The sequence below is a fragment of the Bombina bombina genome, chromosome 7 (genome assembly GCF_027579735.1).
Source record: "Bombina bombina isolate aBomBom1 chromosome 7, aBomBom1.pri, whole genome shotgun sequence".
Lineage (NCBI taxonomy): Eukaryota > Metazoa > Chordata > Amphibia > Anura > Bombinatoridae > Bombina > Bombina bombina.
The window spans coordinates 197,760,136-197,787,300 of record NC_069505.1 but is presented as its reverse complement, the minus strand read 5'-3'; the positions used below and the strand labels follow the sequence as shown (position 1 = coordinate 197,787,300).

Sequence of the window (27,165 nt, the reverse complement as noted above, 5' to 3'; positions counted from 1 at the left end):
TTAAATAGCTCCTCCCTTCCCTCCCACTCCAGTCATTCGACCAAAGTTAGGAAGAGAAAGGAAAAGCCAAGGTGCAGAGGTGTCTGAAGTTTACAAAAATTAACAACCTGTCTTAAAAGAACAGGGCGGGCCATGGACTCATAATGTCTAAAAAGAAACAAATTTATCAGGTAAGCATAAATTTTCTTTTCTTTTTAAAGACACAATGAGTCCACGGATCATCTTCATTACTTATGGGATACAATACCCAAGCTAGAATACACAGATGATAAGGGAGGGACAAGACAGGGAACCTAAACGGAAGGCACCACTGCTTGAAGAACCTTTCTCCCAAAAGCAGCCTCAGCCGAGACAAAGGTATCAAATTTAGAAAATTTAGAAAAAGTGTGAAGAGAGGACCAAGTTGCAGTCTTGCAAATCTGTTCTACAGAAGCTTCATTTTTGAATGCCCATGAGGAAGCGACAGCCCTAGTGGAATGAGCCGTAACCCTCTAAGGAGGCTGCTGTCCAGCAGTCTCATATGCAAAACGGATGATACTCTTCAGCTTTCTGACCCTTACGTTTACCAGAAAAAATTACAAACAAACAAAGAAGACTGACAAAAGTCCTTAGTCGCTTGAAAGTACAATTTTAAAGCACGGACTATGTCCAAAATGTGCAGAAGACGTTCCTTCTGAGGAGGAGGATAAGGACACAAGGAAGGAACAACAATCTCCTAATTAATGTTCCTGTCTGAAATAACCTTGGGAAGAAAACCTAGTTTAGTACGTAAAACTAAATTATCTGAATGGAGAGCTCAGACACTCTACGAGCTGAAGAAATAGCAACAAGAAACAAAACTTTCCAAGATAATAACTTAATATCTAAGGAATGCATAGGCTCAAACGGAGCCCCTTGAAGAACTTTGCGAACTAAATTCAGACTCCATGGAGGAGTAACTGGTTTGAACAAAGGCCTGATCCTAACCAGGGCCTGACAAAAGGTTTGAACATCTGGGACATCTGCCAGACGTTTGTGTAACAAAATAGATAAGACAGAGATTTGACCCTTTAGGGAACTTGTCGATAAACCCTTCTCCAAACCTTCTTGAAGAAAAGACAAAATTCTGGGAATCCTAACTCTACTCCATGAGTAGCCCTTGGATTCACACCAATAGAGATATTTACGCCATATCTTATGGTATTTCCTTCTAGTGACAGGCTTGCGAGCCTGAATCATGGTCTCTATGACCGAATCAGAAAAACCTTGCTTGGATAAAATTATGCGTTCAATCTCCAAGCAGTCAGCTTCAGAGAAACTAGATTTGGGTGAAGGAAGGGTCCTTGAATTAGAAGGTCCTCCCTCAACGGAAGTCTCCAAGGTGGCAGAGATGACAAGTCCACCAGATCTGCATACCAAATCCTGCTTGGCCAAGCAGGGGCAATGAGGATCACTGATGCCTTCTCCTGTTTAATTCGAGCAATGACCCGAGGAAGAAGTGCAAACGGGGGAAACAGGTATGCTAGGCTGAAGGACCAAGGAACAGCCAAAGCATCTATCAGTTCCACCTGGGGATCCCTGGACCTTGATCCGTATCTCAGGAGCTTGGCATTCTGATGAGATGCCATGAGATCTAAGTCTGGCCAACCCCATTTGAGAATCAGGTTGGAGAACACTTCCGGATGGAGTTCCCACTCTCCCGGATGAAAAGTCTGCCTGCTTAGAAAGTCAGCCTCCCAGTTGTCCACCCCTGGGATGTGGATTGCTGACAGATGGCAAGAATGGGCCTCCGCCCACCGGATTATCATGGCTACCTCGGTCATCGCTAAGGAACTCCTCGTTCCTCCCTGATGATTGATGTAAGCTGAAGTTATGTTGTCCGACTCGAATCTGATAAACTGAGCCGAAGCCAACTGAGGCCAGGCCAAAAGAGCATTGAAGATCACTCTTAGTTCCAGGATATTTATGGGAAGAACAGACTCCGGCCTGAGTCCATACTCCCTGAGCCTTTAGGGATCCCCAGACAGTTCCCCAAACCAGAAGGCTGACGTCTGTTGTCACAATCACCCAGTATCCAAATGAAGGCCAGCACTCCTGCAAATAGTGCACGTGAAGACTGGGGTAAAACTGCCTAACCCCACCAGTAGATCCAATAGATATGTAATGTAATGTCCACAGCACTGTATATATTCAATGTTATCTTTATTCAGACATGGGTAAAAAAACAGCAACGTTTCGTGACTGTGTGTCACTTAATCATGCTATACTTAGCTTAAAGGGACATAATACTCATATGCTAAATCACTTGAAACTGATGCAGTATAACTGTAAAAAGCTGACAGGAAAATATCACCTGAGCATCTCTATATAAAAAAGGAAGATATTTTACCTCACAATTTCCTCAGCTCAGCAGAGTAAGTTCTGTGTAAAAAGTTATACTCAGCTGCTCCCAGCTGCAGGTAAAAAAATTAAAAAAATGAAGAAATGAACAGCAGCCAATCAGCATCAGCAGTGCTGAGGTCATGAACTCTTACTGTGATCTCATGAGATTTGACTTAACTCTCATGAGATTTCATAGTAAGCTTCCTTTACCTGATTGGTGAAATAATATGAGAGTGCACGATGCTAGTCCCTTCAGATGTCCCAGGACAAACACACTAAAATGCTGCTTAGAAATCCTTTACAATGGGAGGTGGCTACTGAGGAACTTTTGAGGTAAAATATCTTTCTTTTTTACATAGAGATGTTCAGGTGATATTTTCTAGTCAGCTTTTTACAGCTATGCTGCATCACTTTCAAGTGTTTAAACATTTGGGTATTATGGCCCTTTAACACAGGTTTCTACTTTTATAGTTTCATATTTCGCGCCAGTCAGTCTGTAATTGTACTCTGGCACCATCTTGTGGCTCTTTTGTGAAATTACTGGTTAATTAGCCTCTTGTTTCTCCAGTTATACAGTCAGACACACAGCAAGGTCTCAGTTCCTCCCTCTCTGGAGTAAAACTGCACAATGAGACCCAATGAGACTGGCACGAAATATGAAACTATAAAAGTAGAAACCTGTGTTAAGCTAAGTATAGCATGATTAAGTGACACACAGTCACAAAACGTTGCTGTTTTTTACCCATGTCTGAATAAAGATAACACACTAAAATGCTGCTTAGAAATAATATGAGAGTGCACGATGCTAGTCCCTTTCAGATGTCCCAGGACAGACACACTAAAATGCTGCTTAGAAATCCTTTACAATGGGAGGTGGCTACTGAGGAACTTTTGAGGTAAAATATCTTTCATAGTAAGCTTCCTTTACCTGATTGGTGAAATAATATGAGAGTGCACGATGCTAGTCCCTTCAGATGTCCCAGGACAAACACACTAAAATGCTGCTTAGAAATCCTTTACAATGGGAGGTGGCTACTGAGGAACTTTTGAGGTAAAATATCTTTCTTTTTTACATAGAGATGTTCAGGTGATATTTTCTAGTCAGCTTTTTACAGCTATGCTGCATCACTTTCAAGTGTTTAAACATTTGGGTATTATGGCCCTTTAACACAGGTTTCTACTTTTATAGTTTCATATTTCGCGCCAGTCAGTCTGTAATTGTACTCTGGCACCATCTTGTGGCTCTTTTGTGAAATTACTGGTTAATTAGCCTCTTGTTTCTCCAGTTATACAGTCAGACACACAGCAAGGTCTCAGTTCCTCCCTCTCTGGAGTAAAACTGCACAATGAGACCCAATGAGACTGGCACGAAATATGAAACTATAAAAGTAGAAACCTGTGTTAAGCTAAGTATAGCATGATTAAGTGACACACAGTCACAAAACGTTGCTGTTTTTTACCCATGTCTGAATAAAGATAACATTGAATATATACAGTGCTGTGGACATTACATATCTGTCACAATCACCCAGGACGGTCTGCGAAAGCAGGTTCCCTGGGATAGATGATCCAGAAACAACCACCATTGAAGAGAGTCCCTTGTTTCCTGTTCGTGTTATTCGAGGAGACAAGTCTGTATAGTCTCCATTCCACTGCCTGAGCATGTTTAACTGCAGAGGCCTGAGGTGGAACCGAGCAAACGGGATGATGTCCATTGCCGCCACCATCAGTCTGATTGCTTCCATTCACTGAGCCACTGATGGTCAAGAAGTGGACTGAAGGGCTCGACAGGTATCTAGAATCTTTGATTTCCTGACGTCTGTCGGAAAAATCCTCATAGATAAAGAATCGATTAGAGTTCCCAAGAAAGTCACCCTTGTTTTCGGGACTAAGGAACTCTTTTCCAGATTTACCTTCCACCCGTGAGTTCTCAGGAAGGATAGTACCACGTCGGTATGAGATCTTGCTTGTTGACAAGATGGCGCCTGGATTAGAATATCGTCCAGATAAAGAGCCACCCAAATGCCCCGTTGTCTTAGGACCGCCAGCAGAGACCACAGAACCTTTGTGAAAATTCTGGGTGCCATGGCCAGACCGAAAGGGAGAGCCGCGAACTGAAAAATGTTTGTCCAGAAAGGCAAACCTCAGGAACCTGTGATGATCTCTGTGGATAGGAACATGTAGATATGCATCCTTTAAATCCACTGGCGTCATAAATTGACCCTCCTGGATCAATGGAAGAATGGTACGAATAGTTTCCATCTTGAAAGACGGAACTCTGAGAAACTTGTTTAGACTCTTGAGGTCTAAAGGTTCCCTCCTTTTTGTGAACTACAAAACAGATTTGAATAAAAACCCTGCCCCAGTACTGGAACAGGAGTAATCACTCCCAGGGAGGAGAGATCTCTTACAAAAATGTAAGAATGCCTTTTTTTTTTTTTTTTTTTTTTATCTGGTTTGCAGATAATCTTGATAGAAGAAATCTTCCTCGGGGAGGAAAATTTTTGAACTCCAGTTTGTATCCCTGAGACACTATTTCTATCGCCCATGGATCCTGAACGTCCCGAACCCAAGCCTGAACGAAGAAAGAAAGTCTGCCCCCTACCAGATCCGGACCCAGATTGGGGGCATGCCCTTCATGCTGTTTTGGATACAACAGCAGGCTTCTTGGATTGTTTACCCTTGTTCCAAGACTGGTTGGGTCTCCAAGTAGGCTTAGATTGTTCCGGTTTAGAGGAGGAAGAGAAAGAATTTCCCTTGAAATTTCGAAAGGAACGAAAATTATTATGTCGCCCTTTCTGCTTGTTTCTCTTATCTTGAGGAAGGAGATAACCCTTACCTCCCGTGATATCGGAGATAATTTCTGTCAGGCCATGTCCAAACAAGGTCTTCCCCTCGTAAGGAATCATTAGAAGGTTAGATTTAGAGGATACGTCAGCAGACCAAGGTTTTAACCATAAGGCTCCGCGGGCTAGGATAGGAAACCCCAAACTCTTAGCTGCTAACTTAGTAATTTGCAAAGAAGCATCCGTAATAAAGGCATTAGCTAACTTCAGAGCTTTAATCCTATCTTGGATCTCCTCTAAGGAAGTCTCAGTCTTGAGACTCGGACAGAGCATCAAACCAATAAGCTGCTGCACTAGTGACAGTAGCAATGCACGCAGCCGGCTGCAATAGCAGACCCTGGTGAATATAAATCTTTTTAAGTAGACCCTCCAACTTCTTGTCCATGGGGTCTTTAAAAAGCACAACTATCCTCAATGGGAATAGTAGTTCGCTTGGCTAAGGTGGAAATAGCCCCTTCCACCTTAGGAACCGTTTGCCAAGCTTCCCTGACAGCATCAGCAACAGGAAACATCTTCTTGAAAATAGGGGATGGAAAGAAGGGAATACCTGGTCTCTCCCATTGCTTAGAAACAATCTCCGAAGCTCGCTTAGGAACTAGAAAAACATCTGAATAAGAAGTAACTTCAAAATATCTATCCAATTAACTCGACTTCGCAGGAGCGACTACTACTGTGGAATCACAGTCGTCTAAGGTAACCAAAACCTCCCTGAGTAACAGGCGGGGGTGTTCTAGTTTAAATCTGAAAAAGAAAATCTCTGAATCAGTCAAAGGCAATGAACTCTCAGAATCTGAAATTTCACCGTCTGATAGAACCTCTATACCCTCCAGCTTCATTCCCTGGCAGGGTACATCCAAGACTGCTACCATTGCATCAGAAACCTCACTGACAACATGGTTTTCTTTCCTCTTACATTTGACTTGTAGCATAGGAAAAGCAGACAACGCATCAGAAATTGTGGAAGACATAAGCGCAGCTATGTCTTTTAAAGTAACTCCAGCAGGTGCTAGAGCAGACGTATAGGGCACTGCTTGTGCGGGCGTTAAAGTTTGGGACGCTTGGGGAGAAAGCTGCGGTATACTCTGACTCTCATCATTAGACTCCTGAGAAGCATCCACCTTAGAAAAATCTTGTTCATGAAAAAAAAATGCTTTATAACTTAAAGCCCTCTCAAAACACGAGGGACAAAAAGGAATTGGTGGTTCCACATTGGCATCCAAACACATGGAGCAAGTAACATTTTCCACAGCTCCTATGTCCATACTGAATTACAATAAAATGACCATGTAATAAAAAACTGATTTACAATTTTTCAAAAAACGTTACTGTCACTTTAAAATAAAACTTTTTTATTTGCAGGAAGAAAAAATGTCTAAGTAACTCAAAAATCTTTATAAAATAAACGTTACTGTGACTTTAAATTTTAAAACGTCAACTATTTTACTGCTTAGAAGTAAAAAGAGACATATTCACAGATAAATAAAGTTCAGACCCCCTTACACCTCAGCAGCTCTGCTGAGGCGACTACCTGTCAACCAGACTCCCTGCTATGTCTGTAGCGATCCGGATATTAAAATCTGTATAGTGCACCAACCATGCGGTTCAAGTGAGATGATGCTTAGCCGTTCCTCACACGCAAGACAAGGCTGAATACTGCATAGTTTAGAGACACGCGCGAAAAAACAGTAGCCCCATCCATCGCGGGCGTTACTAAACCAACATAACCCAACCGGCTTCATAGTCTTTTGTATTTAACACTGCATAACATTATCAGCCATTACTTGGATGGTTTAATAGGACCATGCTGTAGTTGGATTCAAACTCTGAGCTTCCGCTTGCAGGGCAGTTATCCCCTAGGCCATTAAGGCCTATAGAAAACAAGCCTTAGTAAAATCAACCACCGTAATAAAAATGCAGCTTATCTCCCAGCCCCAGTGCTCCTGTACTTGTGCTGTCCAATGTAAACTCTCCTCATAGAGAGTAAATGTCCCAACATAAAGCGTCCCATGTTTCTGAGCCTTATGTGTATGCTCATTTAATGTGTCCACTTTTCTCTGAGCTTTTTATTTTCCCAGAATAAAGAAAAAGTCAGCACTTACCTTAATGCTGTCCGACAGCAAGACAGTCTAGCAGGTTTAAGAGGTCCTCTCCCTCCCATAGCCCTGTGGAAAATGATAAACCCTGAGTTAAGATTGCTTAGGCTATCAGGATTAGGGCAGCATAAATATATGGGAGGCACAGTGAGAATTATGTCCCACCAGTTCCCATTGCTCTAAAGCCATCAAAAGCTCTACTGAAGAGACTGATATGGACTACGGCTACACCCCAGAACAAAGCAGCACAATCTTGCACTACTTTAAAAATTAAAAACTCTTGATTGAAGAATCTATTCTAACACCTCACTTTATCTCTTCCTATCACTAACGTAGGCAAAGAGAATGACTGGGGTGGGAGGGAAGGGAGGAGCTATTTAACGACTCTGCTGTGGTGCTCTTTGCCTCCTCCTGCTGACCAGGAGGTGAGTATCCCATAAGTAATGAAGATGATCCATGGACTCATCGTGTCTTTAAAAAGAAAGGGTATGGGGTTGTGCATAATGTTATCCTTAACTAATTAAATAAACTTACACTTCTAAATGAAATAAGGGCACATAGAATGCTCCTTCTGGTTTTTATCTGCTGTCACAATCTATGCTTCTAACTCAATAAAGATTCATGGTTTAATCACTGCTCATATTTATTATGCTGCTGTGTGTGAACTGAGGAGACAAATCCATCATTACATTATATGTTACCGGATTCTAAGCAGATTTCACAACTCATCAGCACCTACCTTCTTGTGCTCAGGTTTGTTGGCTTTTACATTGGCCGATGACAGTTGTTTCTTTAGCTCTTCCAGCTGTGACGTCAGAGATGCGATCTTAGCTTTATTCTGGAGCTTTGCTTTAGATATTCTGGATTCTACAGTTTCCTTCTCTTCCTGGAGAGCAGAGGCAGTTAGATAATGTACATTCAGGGAATTTGTGTGCCAACATCCAGAGAATAAGTACCTGGCATGGCTGCTCCATAAGATACAAACAAATACAAAATGGCACAATGCAATAAAGACAGAAAGTGACTACACTTATAAATTCCTACTGCCTCCCTCAGTCCCTTCATAGCTGATCCAATGGCAAAAGAAGGTCCTACAATAGTTTGTATAAGAGAACAAAAACAGTTGTATAAGACGTAGTCACCAAACTCTCAACACATAACCCAGAGGCATCTTTCAACCTTCTATTACTGGTAGTAACTGCGAACAGTAGCGCTGTACAAATCTGCACTAGAAGGAAAATCCTCGCCGCCGCTGCTTCTATTTTACACTGTATTATAATATCAAATGAAATCATTTTTATTATAACAAAAAAGAAAAATATTAACTTTAAAACAAGTGCATTACGTTTTAACGGAACAAGGCATCTTTCTAAAGTGCAGTAGAGAGTCTACGAATAGACACTTTAACTGTAGGATTATTTATTGTTAGTGGTTACTTCCTATACAACTAATTTGGCACCTGCTCCCTAAATATTTAGGGCAGAAAAAAGCAAGCGGCCATGAGCAGAACACATCACAGCTAGTGCCTACGCCGGCACTGCGCGCACCACGTCACAGCTAGTCCCTAAGCCGGCACTGCCCGCACCACGTCACAGCTAGTCCCTAAGCCGGCACTGCCCGCACCACGTCACAGCTAGTCCCTAAGCCGGCACTGCCCGCACCACGTCACAGCTAGTCCCTAAGCCGGCACTGCCCGCACCACGTCACAGCTAGTCCCTAAGCCGGCACTGCCCGCACCACGTCACAGCTAGTCCCTAAGCCGGCACTGCGCGCACCACGTCACAGCTAGTCCCTAAGCCGGCACTGCGCGCACCACGTCACAGCTAGTCCCTAAGCCGGCACTGCGCGCACCAAGTCACAGCTAGTCCCTAAGCCGGCACTGCGCGCACCACGTCACAGCTAGTCCCTAAGCCGGCACTGCGCGCACCACGTCACAGCTAGTCCCTAAGCCGGCACTGCGCGCACCACGTCACAGCTAGTCCCTAAGCCGGCACTGCGCGCACCACGTCACAGCTAGTCCCTAAGGCGGCACTGCGCGCACCACGTCACAGCTAGTCCCTAAGCCGGCACTGCGCGCACCACGTCACAGCTAGTCCCTAAGGCGGCACTGCGCGCACCACGTCACAGCTAGTCCCTAAGGCGGCACTGCGCGCACCACGTCACAGCTAGTCCCTAAGGCGGCACTGCGCGCACCACGTCACAGCTAGTCCCTAAGGCGGCACTGCGCGCACCACGTCACAGCTAGTCCCTAAGGCGGCACTGCGCGCACCACGTCACAGCTAGTCCCTAAGCCGGCACTGCGCGCACCACGTCACAGCTAGTCCCTAAGCCGGCACTGCGCGCACCACGTCACAGCTAGTCCCTAAGCCGGTACTGCGCGCACCACGTCACAGCTAGTCCCTAAGCCGGCACTGCGCGCACCACGTCACAGCTAGTCCCTAAGCCGGCACTGCGCGCACCACGTCACAGCTAGTCCCTAAGCCGGCACTGCGCGCACCACGTCACAGCTAGTCCCTAAGCCGGCACTGCGCGCACCACGTCACAGCTAGTCCCTAAGCCGGCACTGCACGCACCACGTTACAGCTAGTCCCTAAGCCGGCACTGCACGCACCACGTTACAGCTAGTCACTACACCGCCACTGTGTGGACCACCGTTACCGCTAGTCACTGGACCGGTACTGCGCAGACCAAGTTACAGCTAAGGTATTGGCAATCAAAAGCCACTGCCCTACATTGTGCACCTATCTTTAGCTTGTTATCTATTACTACTCCTAAATCCCTTTCCTCCTCTGTTTGGCTAAGTCTAGTTCCATTTAAATAATAGATTGCCTGCTTATTTTTACTTAGAACCTTGCATTTTCCAGTATTAATACTAATTTTCCATTTACCTGCCCATTCTTCTAATTTTTGTATATCCCCTTGTGAAGCAAGTTCACCCTGCACTGACCTAAAGACCTTACACAACTTTGTATCATCTGCAAAAACAGAGATGTTGCTATTTAAGTCATTAATAAAACTATTGCAAAAACAGGGCCCAGTACTAAAAGTTCCATGTAACAAGGGCCACATGACATGACATGACATGAATGAATGAAAAAAAGAAAAAGCTTCCTATTCACACGTACATAGACACATTTCACACAGGAACAAAACTCATTCTACTGTACACAACAGGATTTTAGCATTTATCTGTCTGAGCATAGATCACTTGATTTTAATCTCAGAGCCATTAATTAACCAACTGCACTCAAACATATCTTCATCGAGGGTCCATAGGCACACCCCAGGGCACAGGCATAGCCTCCCCGTTCCCTGGCATACCCCAGGGCACAGGCATAGCCTCCCCGCTCCCTGGCATACCCCAGGGCACAGGCATAGCCTCCCCGCTCCCTGGCATACCCCAGGGCACAGGCATAGCCTCCCCGCTCCCTGGCATACCCCAGGGCACAGGCATAGCCTCCCCGCTCCCTGGCATACCCCAGGGCACAGGCATAGCCTCCCCGCTCCCTGCCATACCCCAGGGCACAGGCATAGCCTCCCCGCTCCCTGCCATACCCCAGGGCACAGGCATAGCCTCCCCGCTTCCTGGCATACCCCAGGGCACAGGCATAGCCTCCCAGCTTCCTGGCATACAGCAGGGCACAGGCATAGCCTCCCAGCTTCCTGGCATAAAGCAGGGCACAGGCATAACCTCCCAGCTTCCTGGCATAAAGCAGGGCACAGGCATAGCCTCCCAGCTTCCTGGCATAAAGCAGGGCACAGGCATAGCCTCCCCGCTCCCTGGCATAAAGCAGGGCACAGGCATAGCCTCCCCGCTCCCTGGCATAAAGCAGGGCACAGGCATAGCCTCCCCGCTCCCTGGCATAAAGCAGGGCACAGGCATAGCCTCCCAGCTCCCTGGCATACCCCAGGGCACAGGCATAGCCTCCCAGCTCCCTGGCATACCCCAGGGCACAGGCATAGCCTCCCAGCTCCCTGGCATACCCCAGGGCACAGGCATAGCCTCCCAGCTTCCTGGCATACCCCAGGGCACAGGCATAGCCTCCCAGCTTCCTGGCATACAGCAGGGCACAGGCATAGCCTCCCAGCTTCCTGGCATACCCCAGGGCACAGGCATAGCCTCCCAGCTTCCTGGCATACAGCAGGGCACAGGCATAGCCTCCCCGCTCCTTGGCATAAAGCAGGGCACAGGCATAGCCTCCCCGCTTCCTGGCATACAGCAGGGCACAGGCATAGCCTGCCAGCTTCCTGGCATACAGCAGGGCACAGGCATAGCCTGCCAGCTTCCTGGCATACAGCAGGGCACAGGCATAGCCTGCCAGCTTCCTGGCATACAGCAGGGCACAGGCATAGCCTGCCAGCTTCCTGGCATACAGCAGGGCACAGGCATAGCCTCCCAGCTTCCTGGCATACAGCAGGGCACAGGCATAGCCTCCCAGCTTCCTGGCATACAGCAGGGCACAGGCATAGCCTCCCCGCTCCTTGGCATAAAGCAGGGCACAGGCATAGCCTCCCCGCTTCCTGGCATACAGCAGGGCACAGGCATAGCCTCCCAGCTTCCTGGCATACAGCAGGGCACAGGCATAGCCTCCCAGCTTCCTGGCATACAGCAGGGCACAGGCATAGCCTCCCAGCTTCCTGGCATACAGCAGGGCACAGGCATAGCCTCCCAGCTTCCTGGCATACAGCAGGGCACAGGCATAGCCTCCCAGCTTCCTGGCATACAGCAGGGCACAGGCATAGCCTCCCAGCTTCCTGGCATACAGCAGGGCACAGGCATAGCATCCCAGCTTCCTGGCATACAGCAGGGCACAGGCATAGCCTCCCAGCTTCCTGGCATACAGCAGGGCACAGGCATAGCCTCCCAGCTTCCTGGCATACAGCAGGGCACAGACATAGCCTCCCAGCTTCCTGGCATACAGCAGGGCACAGGCATAGCCTCCCAGCTTCCTGGCATACAGCAGGGCACAGGCATAGCCTCCCAGCTTCCTGGCATACAGCAGGGCACAGGCATAGCCTCCCAGCTTCCTGGCATACAGCAGGGCACAGGCATAGCCTCCCAGCTTCCAGGCATACAGCAGGGCACAGGCATAGCCTCCCAGCTTCCTGGCATACAGCAGGGCACAGGCATAGCCTCCCAGCTTCCTGGCATGCAGCAGGGCACAGGCATAGCCTCCCAGCTTCCTGGCATACAGCAGGGCACAGGCATAGCCTCCCAGCTTCCTGGCATACAGCAGGGCACAGGCATAGCCTCCCAGCTTCCTGGCATACAGCAGGGCACAGGCATAGCCTCCCAGCTTCCTGGCATACAGCAGGGCACAGGCATAGCCTCCCAGCTTCCTGGCATAAAGCAGGGCACAGGCATAGCCTCCCAGCTTCCTGGCATAAAGCAGGGCACAGGCATAGCCTCCCAGCTTCCTGGCATAAAGCAGGGTACAGGCATAGCCTCCCAGCTTCCTGGCATAAAGCAGGGTACAGGCATAGCCTCCCCGCTCCTTGGCATAAAGCAGGGTACAGGCATAGCCTCCCCGCTCCTTGGCATAAAGCCGGGTACAAGCATAGCCTCCCCGCTTCCTGGCATACCCCAGGGCACAGGCATAGCCTCCCCGCTTCCTGGCATACCCCAGGGCACAGGCATAGCCTCCCAGCTTCCTGGCATACAGCAGGGCACAGGCATAGCCTCCCAGCTTCCTGGCATACAGCAGGGCACAGGCATAGCCTCCCAGCTTCCTGGCATAAAGCAGGGTACAGGCATAGTCTCCCAGCTTCCTGGCATAAAGCAGGGTACAGGCATAGCCTCCCCGCTTCCTGGCATAAAGCAGGGCACAGGCATAGCCTCCCAGCTTCCTGGCATACAGCAGGGCACAGGCATAGCCTCCCAGCTTCCTGGCATACAGCAGGGCACAGGCATAGCCTCCCCGCTTCCTGGCATACAGCAGGGCACAGGCATAGCCTCCCCGCTTCCTGGCATAAAGCAGGGTACAGGCATAGCCTCCATTTAACACAAGCAATCAATAGTAAAATAGTAGATGAGGTAAAACATTATAGCTGAATATTTCTGACATGCACACAAACCATCTAACACAGGAACATACACGGTTCTCTATAACAAAAGAACACCAACCTTCAGTCGCTCATCCTTCTTGCGCAGCTCATTGTCCTTCTCTCTGATTAGGTCTTTCAGCTGCACCACCAGCTGTTCTGTCTGTGCCAACTGCTCCGTTAGATCCGTAACTGACATGGTGCCCGGGTGCTCCTGGCTGGGCATGGCCTGCAAGTATGACATAAGGAACAAAACAAGGTTTTAGATTTGCTTCTTATACACAAACTGTCACAAAAGCTCAGGGTACACATGGTACAAACAAGACACACACACAGAATTCCTACTTCCCTCAGTCTAGAGAACCCGATTGGTGTTGCCCCTTTAAAAATAAACCACTTACCCCACCAGCAGGGCCAGTCTCATCTCCGGAGTACCAGTTCCACATTGTGCCAAGTAGGCTCCGGCACAAACGTCTGTAAATACAAGCAAGAATTTATCTTCACATCAATGCTACAGGGGCACTCAGCTGTGACATATAACTGGCATCCACAATCAGTGCCCACTTCAAGAAAGGTAACAAGTTTACAGTAAGTTTAATAGCTAGACTCTGCCCCTGCATATGGTACTGAGTGTCTTATTTCTTCTGTATCATTCTCCCTCTGTAAATCCCCTGTAAGTCAGGTGTATGGTGTGTGTATTTATACATGTGTGTACATGTATGTATATGTCCCCTGACCATCACTGTGCATAAAATGTATGTATATATGTGTGTATGTATATGCCCCCTGACCATCACTGTGCATAAAATGTATGTATATGTGTGTATGTATATGCCCCCTGACCATCACTGTGCATAAAATGTATGTATATGAGTGTGTGTATGTATATGCCCCCTGACCATCACTGTGCATAAAATGTATGTATATGAGTGTGTGTATGTATATGCCCCCTGACCATCACTGTGCATAAAATGTATGTATATATGTGTGTATGTATATGCCCCCTGGCCATCACTGTGCATAAAATGTATGTATATATGTGTGTATGTATATGTCCCCTGACCATCACTGTGCATAAAATGTATGTATATATGTGTGTATGTATATGCCCCCTGACCATCACTGTGCATAAAATGTATGTATATGAGTGTGTGTATGTATATGCCCACCTAACCATTACTGTGCATAAAATGTATGTATATGAGTGTGTATGTATATGCCCACCTAACCATCACTGTGCATAAAATGTATGTATATGAGTGTGTATGTATATGCCCACCTAACCATCACTGTGCATAAAATGTATGTATATGAGTGTATGCATGTATATGCCCACCTAACAATTACTGTGCATAAAATGTATGTATACGAGTGTGTATGTATATGCCTACCTAACCATCCCTGTGCATAAAATGTATGTATATGAGTGTGTATGTATATGCCCACCTAACCATCCCTGTGCATAAAATGTATGTATATGAGTGTGTATGTATATGCCCACCTAACCATCCCTGTGCATAAAATGTATGTATATGAGTGTGTATGTATATGCCCACCTAACCATCCCTGTGCATAAAATGTATGTATATGAGTGTGTGTATGTATATGCCCACCTAACCATCACTGTGCATAAAATGTATGTATATGAGTGTGTGTATGTATATGCCCCCCTGACCATCACTGTGCATAAAATGTATGTATATGTGTGTGTATGTATATGCCCCCCTGACCATCACTGTGCATAAAATGTATGTATATGTGTGTGTATGTATATGCCCCCCTGACCATCACTGTGCATAAAATGTATGTATATGTGTGTGTATGTATATGCCCCCCTGACCATCACTGTGCATAAAATGTATGTATATGTGTGCACATGTATGTATATGCCCTCTGAACATCACTGTGCATGAAATATATGTATATGCCCCCTGACCATCACTGTGCATAAAATGTATGTGTGTGTGTGTGTGTGTGTGTGTGTGTGTGTATGCCCACCTGACCATCACTGTGCATAAAATGTATGTATGTGTGTATGTATATGCCCACCTGACCATCACTGTGCATAAAATGTATGTTTTTGAAGTGGTTGAATACCCAGTACCCAGTATGCAAGATGCATGCCGCTGTGTATAAGGTAGGTGGCCAGCCCCAGTGTCTATAAGGTAGGTGCCAGCACCTGTGTGTATAAGGTAGGTGCCAGCACCAGTGTGTATAAGGTAGGTGCCAGCACCTGTGTGTATAAGGTAGGTGCCAGCACCTGTGTGTATAAGGTAGGTGCCAGCACCTGTGTGTATAAGGTAGGTGCCAGCACCTGTGTGTATAAGGTAGGTGCCAGCACCTGTGTGTATAAGGTAGGTGCCAGCACCAGTGTGTATAAGGTAGGTGCCAGCACCTGTGTGTATAAGGTAGGTGCCAGCACCTGTGTGTATAAGGTAGGTGCCAGCACCTGTGTGTATAAGGTAGGTGCCAGCACCTGTGTGTATAAGGTAGGTGCCAGCACCTGTGTGTATAAGGTAGGTGCCAGCACCTGTGTGTATAAGGTAGGTGCCAGCACCTGTGTGTAAAAGGTAGGTGCCAGCACCTGTGTGTAAAAGGTAGGTGCCAGCACCAGTGTGTAAAAGGTAGGTGCCAGCACCAGTGTGTATAAGGTAGGTGCCAGCACCAGTGTGTATAAGGTAGGTGCCAGCACCAGTGTGTATAAGGTAGGTGCCAGCACCAGTGTGTATAAGGTAGGTGCCAGCACCAGTGTGTATAAGGTAGGTGCCAGCTCCTATGTGTATAAGGTAGGTGCCAGCACCTGTGTGTATAAGGTAGGTGCCAGCACCTGTGTGTATAAGGTAGGTGCCAGCACCTGTGTGTATAAGGTAGGTGCCAGCACCTGTGTGTAAAAGGTAGGTGCCAGCACCTGTGTGTAAAAGGTAGGTGCCAGCACCAGTGTGTAAAAGGTAGGTGCCAGCACCAGTGTGTAAAAGGTAGGTGCCAGCACCAGTGTGTAAAAGGTAGGTGCCAGCACCAGTGTGTATAAGGTAGGTGCCAGCACCAGTGTGTATAAGGTAGGTGCCAGCACCAGTGTGTATAAGGTAGGTGCCAGCACCAGTGTGTATAAGGTAGGTGCCAGCACCAGTGTGTATAAGGTAGGTGCCAGCTCCTATGTGTATAAGGTAGGTGCCAGCACCAGTGTGTATAAGGTAGGTGCCAGCACCAGTGTGTATAAGGTAGGTGCCAGCACCAGTGTGTATAAGGTAGGTGCCAGCTCCAATGTGTATAAGGAAGGTGCCAGCACCAGTGTGTATAAGGTAGGTGCCAGCACCAGTGTGTATAAGGTAGGTGCCAGCACCAGTGTGTATAAGGTAGGTGCCAGCACCAGTGTGTATAAGGTAGGTGCCAGCTCCTATGTGTATAAGGTAGGTGCCAGCTCCTATGTGTATAAGGTAGGTGCCAGCACCAGTGTGTATAAGGTAGGTGCCAGCTCCTATGTGTATAAGGTAGGTGCCAGCACCAGTGTGTATAAGGTAGGTGCCAGCACCAGTGTGTATAAGGTAGGTGCCAGCTCCTATGTGTATAAGGTAGGTGCCAGCACCAGTGTGTATAAGGTAGGTGCCAGCACCTGTGTGTATAAGGTAGGTGCCAGCACCAGTGTGTATAAGGTAGGTGCCAGCACCAGTGTGTATAAGGTAGGTGCCAGCACCTGTGTGTATAAGGTAGGTGCCAGCACCAGTGTGTATAAGGTAGGTGCCAGCACCAGTGTGTATAAGGTAGGTGCCAGCTCCAATGTGTATAAGGAAGGTGCCAGCACCAGTGTGTATAAGGTAGGTGCCAGCACCAGTGTGTATAAGGTAGGTGCCAGCACCAGTGTGTATAAGGTAGGTGCCAGCTCCTATGTGTATAAGGAAGGTGCCAGCACCAGTGTGTATAAGGAAGGTGCCAGCACCAGTGTGTATAAGGTAGGTGCCAGCACCTGTGTGTATAAGGTAGGTGCCAGCACCTGTGTGTATAAGGTAGGTGCCAGAACCTGTGTGTGTATAAGGTAGGTGCCAGCTCCTATGTGTATAAGGAAGGTGCCAGCACCAGTGTGTATAAGGTAGGTGCCAGCACCTGTGTGTATAAGGTAGGTGCCAGAACCTGTGTGTGTATAAGGTAGGTGCCAGAACCTGTGTGTGTATAAGGTAGGTGCCAGCACCTGTGTGTATAAGGTAGGTGCCAGCACCTGTGTACATGAACCACCTGAGGACTCTCACTTGAAAAGCTATGGGCTAGGGCTCCCGGGGACGGTGCAATTTCCTGTTGGGCTCAAAACCCCGGTAGCCCCCGCACACCCCTGACCCCGGGCGCCATCTTGCCAGCTGCTCCGTGACGTCACTGCCACCTCAGGTTGACCAACCGGATGTCCGGTCATCATCCGCCAGGTTGGAAGACGGCGGACTGGGGAGGCGACTTTCCAGGTTTTAAGATGGTAGTAAGGCAGACGTGGTTGCCATAGTGACTAATATTTTGTGAACACGCGTACCCGGGGCAGAGCTCACAGGGACTGGGAGAGCATTCATGTCATAGCGCATGCGCACGGTTATATCAGCTGTGAGAAATGGTATTTTGCAGAGCTGAAAAGAGAAGCGGTGTCATCAATCAATACTCATATAAGACCTTAGCCAATGAAAATACCAACCTTTTAAATTGCCCGCCCATACTGTGTTGATTGACAGTCAAGTGAACCAGGCGATTCTGGGCATTGTAGTCATTTATCTGTGGTATGTTTCCTTGTGAAGCAGCTGGGGATGTCATTATATGTTATTGCTTTAATTAGCCTGAACCCCAACTCCTTCCATTACCCCATACTTTTGTCCGTTAAAATGCACCAATGCACATTTTAATTTGCCTTTTCTATCCCTTTAACCCTAACCCAAATTTTCATCATTACTCTTAATCCCAAGTATTATTATTAATACAGTACCAATTCTTATCATTTACCCCAACTTCAATTCTTATTATTACTCTAACCCCAAGTTTTTATAATTAACCCTAACCCCAATTCATATTATTACTATAACCCCAAGTCTTATTATTTACCCCAACTCCAATTTTTTTACTCTATCCCAATCCTAATCAGTAACCCTAAAACCAATTCATATTATTACTCTAACCCTATTTCTTATAATTAACCTTAACCACAATTCTTAGCATTAGTCCTAACCCCAAGTAATCCTACACCTGGTATTCAACTCCTGGCCACTAGGAGGAGGCCAAGATACCCAACAATCCAAAAGCTTTCAATCCCTCCCATCTCTCTGGTATGTGTCTTGCCTCGATAGATGAAGAATTGAGGTGCTCCAGATTCTTTGTTAAAAGCAGTTTTCAGACTGACTTGAGACCTATTTTTCCCTCAGAGAGCTGCTATTGGAACAGAGAGGAGTATAGAGTACTGGGTAGTGACAAAAGTACACCCTATGGGAGTTAGTCACAAGCCTGCCACAGGTGTCCTGGGGGATTTTTCCCTTTGCCCCATCCTGTTGGGTAGTCCTTGTACGTCACTATTATATCCTCTGCTGATGTTTACCCCACACTGTAAGGGCTCTTTACTGGAAGCATTCACACATGCATTGACACTCACATAGCCCAAAGGCTATTAGATGGTACATCTTCATTATATCATAGCCAGGGGACACATTTATTACACAGACTATATACCACCTTCACTACCTACACTATTATATCCTCTACTGAGGTTTACACAACACTGTAAGGGCTCTCTACTGGAAGCATTCACACATGCATTGACACACACATAGCCCAAAGGCTATTAGCAGGTACATCTTCATTATATCATAGCCAGGGGACACATTTATTACACAGACTATATACCATCTTCACTACCTACACTATTATATCCTCTACTAAAGTTTACACAACACTTTAAGGGCTCTCTACTGAACACTGGTAAGCACCGCACATTGGGTGCATTTCATGTAAGTAATGACACTTGTGCACAGGCATATGTTCAGGGGACAAATGTAATACACAGGCTATATACCACCTTCAATATAACATAGTGCAGCAATACAAGGATATATGCAAAAACGTCCAAAATAGATGGAGTGGAATAGCTCAAGTGTGATTGTAGAGGATCACATAAAGATATACATGGAAAAGAGGAAATAAATATGGTGAAGTATATAGGATCAAATATTCCAACCCCTTAGGGAACAATACTCACTTTGAGGAGAGCTATATGCTCTTAGTGATGGTGCAGGTAGGTATTAAGCCCCACGGCTCACAAGGATATTCCCAGGATACAATGTATAAAATATATTTATTAAAAACAAGGACAATAAGACAGACTGTATTAGTCAAGAAACTTATAGGCATATGTCTAACCATTAAAGGGACATGAAACATAATTTTTTTCTTTCATGATTCAGGTAGAGAATACAATTTTAAACAACTTTCCAATTTACTTCTATTATCTAATGTGCTTCATTCTCTTCGTATCCTTTGTTAAAGAAGCAACAATGCACTACTGGGAGTTAGCTGAACACATTGAGTGAGCTAATAACATGAGGCATATGTGTGCAGCCACCAATCAGCAGTGATCATGTGATTACTCACTTTCACAGCAGCTATACAATGTAAATGATATACTCTAGCATTACAATCTGATGAACACAAACTACCTACTTTTTATGTCTGCTAGAGTTATTAAAAACTTAGTGATATGACACATACATCACTGGACTATATCATTGGGCTGGAAATCAGGTTTTAGCACTGGCTTAAACACTGAGAAAAAAAAGAGTTTTAAATTGAAATACAAAAGTATTTTTTTTAACTTATTATGAAACACCAGCTATATTATGTTGTATCCTGTTAAAAAACAATGGAAATTACATATGAAGACGTCTCCAGACAGGTTTCCAGAAATTTGCATACAAAGAGAGAAGCCCTCTTCCAGGAACGAACAACAGCTCATCAGCTAGTTCTATGGTGATTTACCACCCGGAAGCAGCCTCTTTTAGGCCAGTGTGCTTTTCACAAAGGAAAACTTTCCTGAAGTATATCAGTCTGATCCCGCCAATTAAGGTCAGTCCAGCCCCGAAATACCAGGCAATTTACCTCTGAACAAGGAACATGACAACCCCAGACGATCGTTTCGGCCTCGTCAGTGAGGTGCAGCCACATTCCTCTAAGCACACTGGGCAAGGAGTGCACGTCTGGTTTCCCCCATCACCCATAGGGAGACTTCCCCAGGGTCATATTAATTTGCATACAAAGAGAGAAGCTCTCTACCAGGAACGAACAACAGCTCATCAGCTAGTTCTATGGCGATTTACCACCCGGAAGCAGCCTCTTTTAGACCAGTGTGCTTTTCACAAAGGAAAACTTTCCTGAAGTATATCAGTCTGATCCCGCCAATTAAGGTCAGTCCAGCCCCGAAATACCAGGCAATTCTCCTCTTAACAAGGAACATGACAACCCCAGACGATCATTTTCGGCCTCCTATGGGCCTCGTCAGTGAGGTGCAGCCACATTCCTCTAAGCACACTGGGCAAGGAGTCCACGTCTGGTTTCCCCGTCACCCATAGGTAGACTTCCCCAGGATCATATTAATTTGCATACAAAGAGAGAAGCGCTCTACCAGGAACGAAAAACAGCTCATCAGCTAGTTCTATGGCGATTTACCACCCGGAAGCAGCCTCTTTTAGACCAGTGTGCTTTTTACAAAGGAAAACTTTCCTGAAGTATATCAGTCTGATCCCGCCAATTAAGGTCAGTCCAGCCCCGAAATACCAGGCAATTCTCCTCTGAACAAGGAACATGACAACCCCCAAACGATCGTTTCAACCTCCTATGGGTCTCGTCAGTGAGGTGCAGCCACATTCCTCTAAGCACTCTGGGCAAGGAGTCCATGTCTGGTTTCCCCATCACCCATAGGGAGACTTCCCCAGGGTCATATTAATTCAGTTTAGAGAGGGATTGCCTGGTATTTCGGGGCTAGACTGTACTGTGAAGTCAGGATCAGATTGATATGCTTCAGGAAAGTTCTTCTCTGTGAAAGGCACATGTTGAGCAAAAAGAGGCTGCTTCTTGTGTGGTAACTAGCCACAGAACAAGCTATTATGCTATTGTTCGTTCCCAGGTTGAGCGCTTCTCTCTTTTTATTTATGCAAATTATGACACTTAGGGAAGTCTCCCTAAGTGTGATGCGAGAATCCAGACGTGGACCCGTTTCTCAGTGTGCCTAGAGGGATATGGCTGCACCTTACTGATGAGGCCGAATCTGTTGCGCTCTACAAATAACTGATATCAATAATAATAGCGTACGTCTGGGGTTTTGCTGTTTCTCTCTGTCAGAGAGGGATTGCCTGGTATTTCAGGGCTGGACTGTACTGTGAAGTCAGGGGACTTCTTCTTGGGTGGTAACTAGCCACAGAACAAGCTATTATGCTATTGTTTGTTCCCAGGTTGAGCGCTTCTCTCTTTTTATTTATGCAAATTATGACACTTAGGTTTCCAGAAATGTCATATTAAAAGGGTATTTAATACAAACCACTTGTCAAGGTATCTGTGAGTATTATTAAATAATATACATATATATTTATATTATTTAATAAATCTATGGCTGTGAACACCAAATGATTAATTTATTTGTAAGACATTAAATGCTTTGGCTGACCACAGTTCAATCGTCTCCCAATCAATATGCAAGATTACAATGCATCCAGGTGAGAACAAACAAAAGACATTTGGTCTAGTGAAAAGACGTGGTCTAGTTAAGTTCAGGCAGTCTTTTCAAAGAAAGACAGATTAATTTGCATACAAAGAGAGAAGTGCGCTACCAGGTTTCAAAAAGATGGTCAAATGTAGATTCTGTGTATTCCAGATCTTAGCTCAGAGAGTTACTTCAAAGCGAAATTAGCATTTTGAGAACCCTCAAATGTGTATGCCCAGGATGAGTGATAAACTTATCAGACATGGCCTAAGTGTATGCAAGATGTTAAATGCCCCCTATTGTGTTAAATCCACAAATTCTAGATGATGAAAGTTGGCCAGGCAGAGACACATATGACATTACATCCATTAAATTCATTTTAAACTACAGCCTGTATAATTTAAATACTATATAAAAATGTGTGATCTGCATTCAGACACATATTAAATATGAACATGAAAACCAGAGAGTTAAGATTTTAACATGTCTTAACCTATGTATTAAAAAAAAAAAAAACATAGAATGTCTTAAGGATACAAAATGTCTAAAACTTAATAACACTATTATTTTCATTTCAGATCTGCATCTGGTATGCCATACATTCAAAATTCATTAGAAATATGAAATATATTGCATTCCTATTGAGATGCAGTGCAATGCCAGGATATTGAACGCTGTAACTCTGGAGAGAGTAAATGATTGATAGTGTAATTGTTTATTAATATGAGCTCTAGAAACATATCTGTATTTGATATTGTAGTAATCAGAAACATGATATTATATTACCCCATCTATAATCAATATTGTAAGTGATTAATGCAATAAGTTATAGTATGTTAAATAATCATTATATAGGGAGATATTTGGATTAGCAGTGATGGATGATGAGACTGTATTTGCTGGTTGTCTGCTGTCCCCTAGGGGATTAGAACTGGTATGACAGCCAAATAAATTAACTATTGGAATCCATACAGAGCCAATCAGGGAGGCCTCTCCCAGATAACCAATGAGAGGAACAAGCTCCGTGGGTGTTACAAAAAACAAACAAAAAAGATCACCAATGATTATATATAGAAAAGCTGAATGCAAGAGGAGGACAGTCTTGAGGCTTTGGTCTGCTGACACTGATGATTGATAACTGGCTGCCATACTTGGGACACAATCAACTTTAAGCAAAAAGCTGAGACTAATTCTTGATCTGTGCAATAACTTTTCTTCAAATGAGGTGATCTAAATATACTTGAAAAAGAATGGAATATTAAATTGGTTCATGTTGGTAATGTATAAATTCTATAATTTGATATTTTAAAGGAAATACATTCATTGTTGCTAAAATCAAACTGCAGTTAGCAGATTTAAAAGAACAATTTGTATTTTAACCTTGTGTTTCATAGCCTGTGTATTTTAAAACCAATCATTAGTGCTAAGTAATTTATTTTTGCAAATATCTATATATATATATTAGAATTTACTTTATTTCTGCTAGGGAATTTATTTCATCTCAGATAACCTGGCATGGAAATTGACTGTTAGAGTATATTGTTCTATTGTTTGAATAAGCACTGTTAAAGTTAGTGAGCCCTACTCTGGTATATCATTGTGATATTTAAATGCAATTCTGTTTTGGGAGATAATTGTGAATAAGGTAATTTCTATGATATTTGCATAGCATATTATATTATAACAGTTTAAACTTGTATAGTACAGGCAGCCCTCAGTTTACGCTGGGGTTAGGTTCCAGAAGGAATGGTTGTAAATCGAAAACCGTTGTAAATTGAAACCCAGTTTATAATGTAAGTCAATGGGAAGTGAGGGAGTTAGGTTCCAGGCCCCTCTCAAAATTGGCATAAGTAACACCTAATACATTATTTTTAAAGCTTTGAAATGAAGACTTTAAATGCTAAACAGCATTATAAACCTAATAAAATAATCACACAACACAGAATATATAATTAAACTAAGTTAAATGAACAAAAACATTTGTTAACAGCATTATAAACCTAATAAAATAATCACACAATACAGACTTTACTTGCATTTTTCTGCAAACAGTTCTTTCTATGCATTCCAATCTGGACTGATTTATAGACAAGAAGATCTTGTTCCTTTGCAAGCTGCTCGATAGCTCAGGTCTGGTTAAACTGATTAATTTCAGCTTGCTTGGCTTGCATATCTTTACAAGCGGACAGCTCCACCTACTGGCTATTTTAATCAATGCACTGCTTCTCAATGCTTTTCAATAGCAGTCACATGACTGAAAAAAAGGTTGTTATTCTGAAACGGTGCAAATTGAACCGTTGTAAACCTAGGGCCACCTGTATTGATTCATATCTGGTTTTCTATAAATATAATTCAATGTGTCTATAAATTTTAACTAATATAAAGAATTTAGGAATTTACATTAATGTTATTGTTTTGTATATGCATTTTACTGGGGGTTTATTTTAAAGGATTATTATTAAATATATTGTATTATAACCCAGCCATATACTGACACACTGCTTCTTAATTAAGTTTCAGGCGGACCTGAAACTTCGGGGGTAGATTGCAGCATCCGCTGCTTGATAAATCTACCCCAAAGTCTGAACCTCAAATTGGTAGTAGATTTGTTTTCTGACAAATTTCAGTTATGTCTATTTCCACTCCTCTTGTATCACGTGACAGCAATCAGCCAATCACAAATGCATATAGTATAACCTTTGAATTCTTGAACATGCTCAGTAGGAGCTGGTGACACAAAAAGTGAAAATCTAAAAAGACTGTGCACATTTTGTTAATGGAAGTAAATTGGAAAGTTGTTTAAATTTGCATTCTCTCTTTTGACTTGAGTGTCCCTTTAAAGGTGAACAGCCAATCAGCTATACCGTTCACAAAATACGGCTGCCCTTCAAGTTCTGACACTAATTTATACAAAAGTCTGTATGTGTCCCCAAAGCCCAGTGTCAGAACTTGAAGGGCAGCCGTATTTTGTGAACTGTATAGCTGATTGGCTGTTCACCCTTAACAGTTAGACGTATGCCTATAAGTTACTTGACTAATACAGTCTGTCTCATTGTCCTTGTTTTAAATAAATATATTTTATACATTGTATCCTGGGAATATCCTTGTGAGCCCTAGGGCTTAATACCTACCTGCTTAGTTATAGCTCTCCTCAATGTGAGTATTGTTCCCTAAGGGGTTGGATTATTATACTTCACCATATTTATTTCCTCTTTTCCATACATATCTTCATGTGATCCTCTACAATCAAACACTTGAACTATTCTACTCTTTTTTTGTTGAGGTTTTTGCACATATCCTTGTCTTTTTGCACTATGTTATATTGATTTTTTGAGTGCTGACAGCTTTTTAGTAATGACCTATTTTTCACGTTTTGTATATACCACCTTCACTACCTACACTATTATATCCTCTGCTGATGTTTACCCCACACTGGAAGCGGAAGGGCACTCTACTGAAGACTGGTAAGCACGGCACATTGGGTGCATTTTCAAGTTCCTTGTTCAGAGGAGAATTGCCTGGTATTTCGGGGCTGGACTGACTTTACTTGGCGGGATCAGACTGATATACTACAGGAAAGTTCTTCTCTGTGAAAAGCACACTGGTCTAAAAGAGGCTGCTCCTGGGTGGTAAATAGCAATAGAACTAGCTGATGAGCTGTTGTTCGTTCCTGGTAGAGCGCTTCTCTCTTCGTATACAAAATTAATATGACCCTATGGAGGTCTCCCTAGCGGTGATGGGGGAAACCAGACGTGGACTCCTTGCCCAGTGTGCTTAGAGGAATGTGGCTGCACCTCACTGACAAGGCAAATAGGAGACCAAAATGATCATCTGGGGTTGTCATGTTCCTTGTTCAGAGGAGAATTGCCTGGTATTTCGGGGCTGTTCTGACCTTACTTGGCGGGATCAGACTGATATTCTACAGGAAAGTTTTCCTCTGGGAAAAGCACACTGGTCTAAAAGAGACTGCTCCTGGGTGGTAAATCGCCATAGAACTAACTGATGGGCTGTTGTTTGTTCCTGGTAAAGCGCTTCTCTCTTCGTATGCATTTCATGTAAGTAATTACACTTGTGCACAAGCTATTAACAGGCATATGTTCAGGGGATACATTTATTACACAGCCTATATACCATCTTTACTACCTAGATTCTTTATTACCTTATGGGTCTAGTATTAAGGAGACTTTACATTACATGGTACTAACTGCTGGTTGCTTCACAGCTCAGTTACCAGATAATAGGACTTTGTCCTACATCATACCCACTGATATATAACAGGTTAATTATTGTATATAGGAGTATTCTCTTTGTGTTTGTGCACTGTACTTTATTTTCTTTTTAACTGATCTCCTCTGCAATGACTTGTCTACTTGCCATTATGTACAACTGGATAGCGCTTGCTGATTGGTGGCTACATTTAACCACCAATCAACAAGCGCTACTCAGGTGCTGAACCAAAAATGGGCCGGCTTCTAAGCTTACATTCCTGCTTTTTCAAATAAAGATACCAAGAGAATGAAGAAAAATTAGGGGTAAATTAGAAAGCTGCTTAAAATTGCTGCTCTGTTTAAATCAGGAAAAAAAAATTTGGGTTTCATATCCCTTTAAAACTAAACCAACTCTAGAGGTTTTATGACATCCTGCTAGATAAGATTCATTTAGAGACCACAACCTCCTTCTAGGGCTGTGAAAGGAAGTAATGGACACTGTACAAATGTAGTGTAAAAAAATAAAAGTAAAATCTTTTTAAATAGATGAATAATACGTATTGCGATAATTTCTATTAGTATATACTAGTATTGTTTAATATCCCTTTAAAACTGGGATATATTTTTTCTGTCATACTATTATGTCAATTTTATTAATTGTTAAATTATTTATTAATTACTTATTATTTTTTTTATTATTATTATTTTATTTTTATTGAGGTATAATGAAAGGCATACATCAGTTATGTAAATACATTTTTGCACTACATGTTACATACAATAAAGGCTTCAATGTTCCTGGAGTAGCAAAATAAACACACAAAAAATGAAAAGAAAAATAACAGTTTACATACCATGTAGACATTGTATATAGAGGATGCCCAACACTAAGAGACCTTCTAAAAGCATTA

General features: G+C 44.1%; 1 protein-coding gene across 9 annotated transcripts in view; it reads right to left on the bottom strand.

The window, feature by feature from the left end:
- The window catches only part of LOC128666129 (golgin subfamily B member 1), a 438,305-nt gene extending 420,607 nt beyond the window's left edge, over window positions 1-17,698 (bottom strand). For 7 of the 9 annotated variants that reach the window (XM_053720543.1, XM_053720552.1, XM_053720548.1 and 4 more), the window contains exons 1-4: window positions 17,584-17,698; window positions 13,744-13,816; window positions 13,425-13,571; window positions 8,040-8,186 (exon numbers count right to left, since the gene is read on the bottom strand). In XM_053720543.1, the coding sequence (XP_053576518.1) occupies window positions 8,040-8,186; window positions 13,425-13,571; window positions 13,744-13,788 (339 nt within the window). In that variant the 5' untranslated portion in view covers window positions 13,789-13,816; window positions 17,584-17,698. Of the gene's footprint in view, window positions 1-8,039; window positions 8,187-13,424; window positions 13,572-13,743; window positions 13,817-17,552 lie in introns of all 9 variants that reach the window. The other 2 variants (XM_053720544.1, XM_053720545.1) reach the window with 2 other exon arrangements.
- Window positions 17,699-27,165: the final 9,467 nt, after the last annotated feature.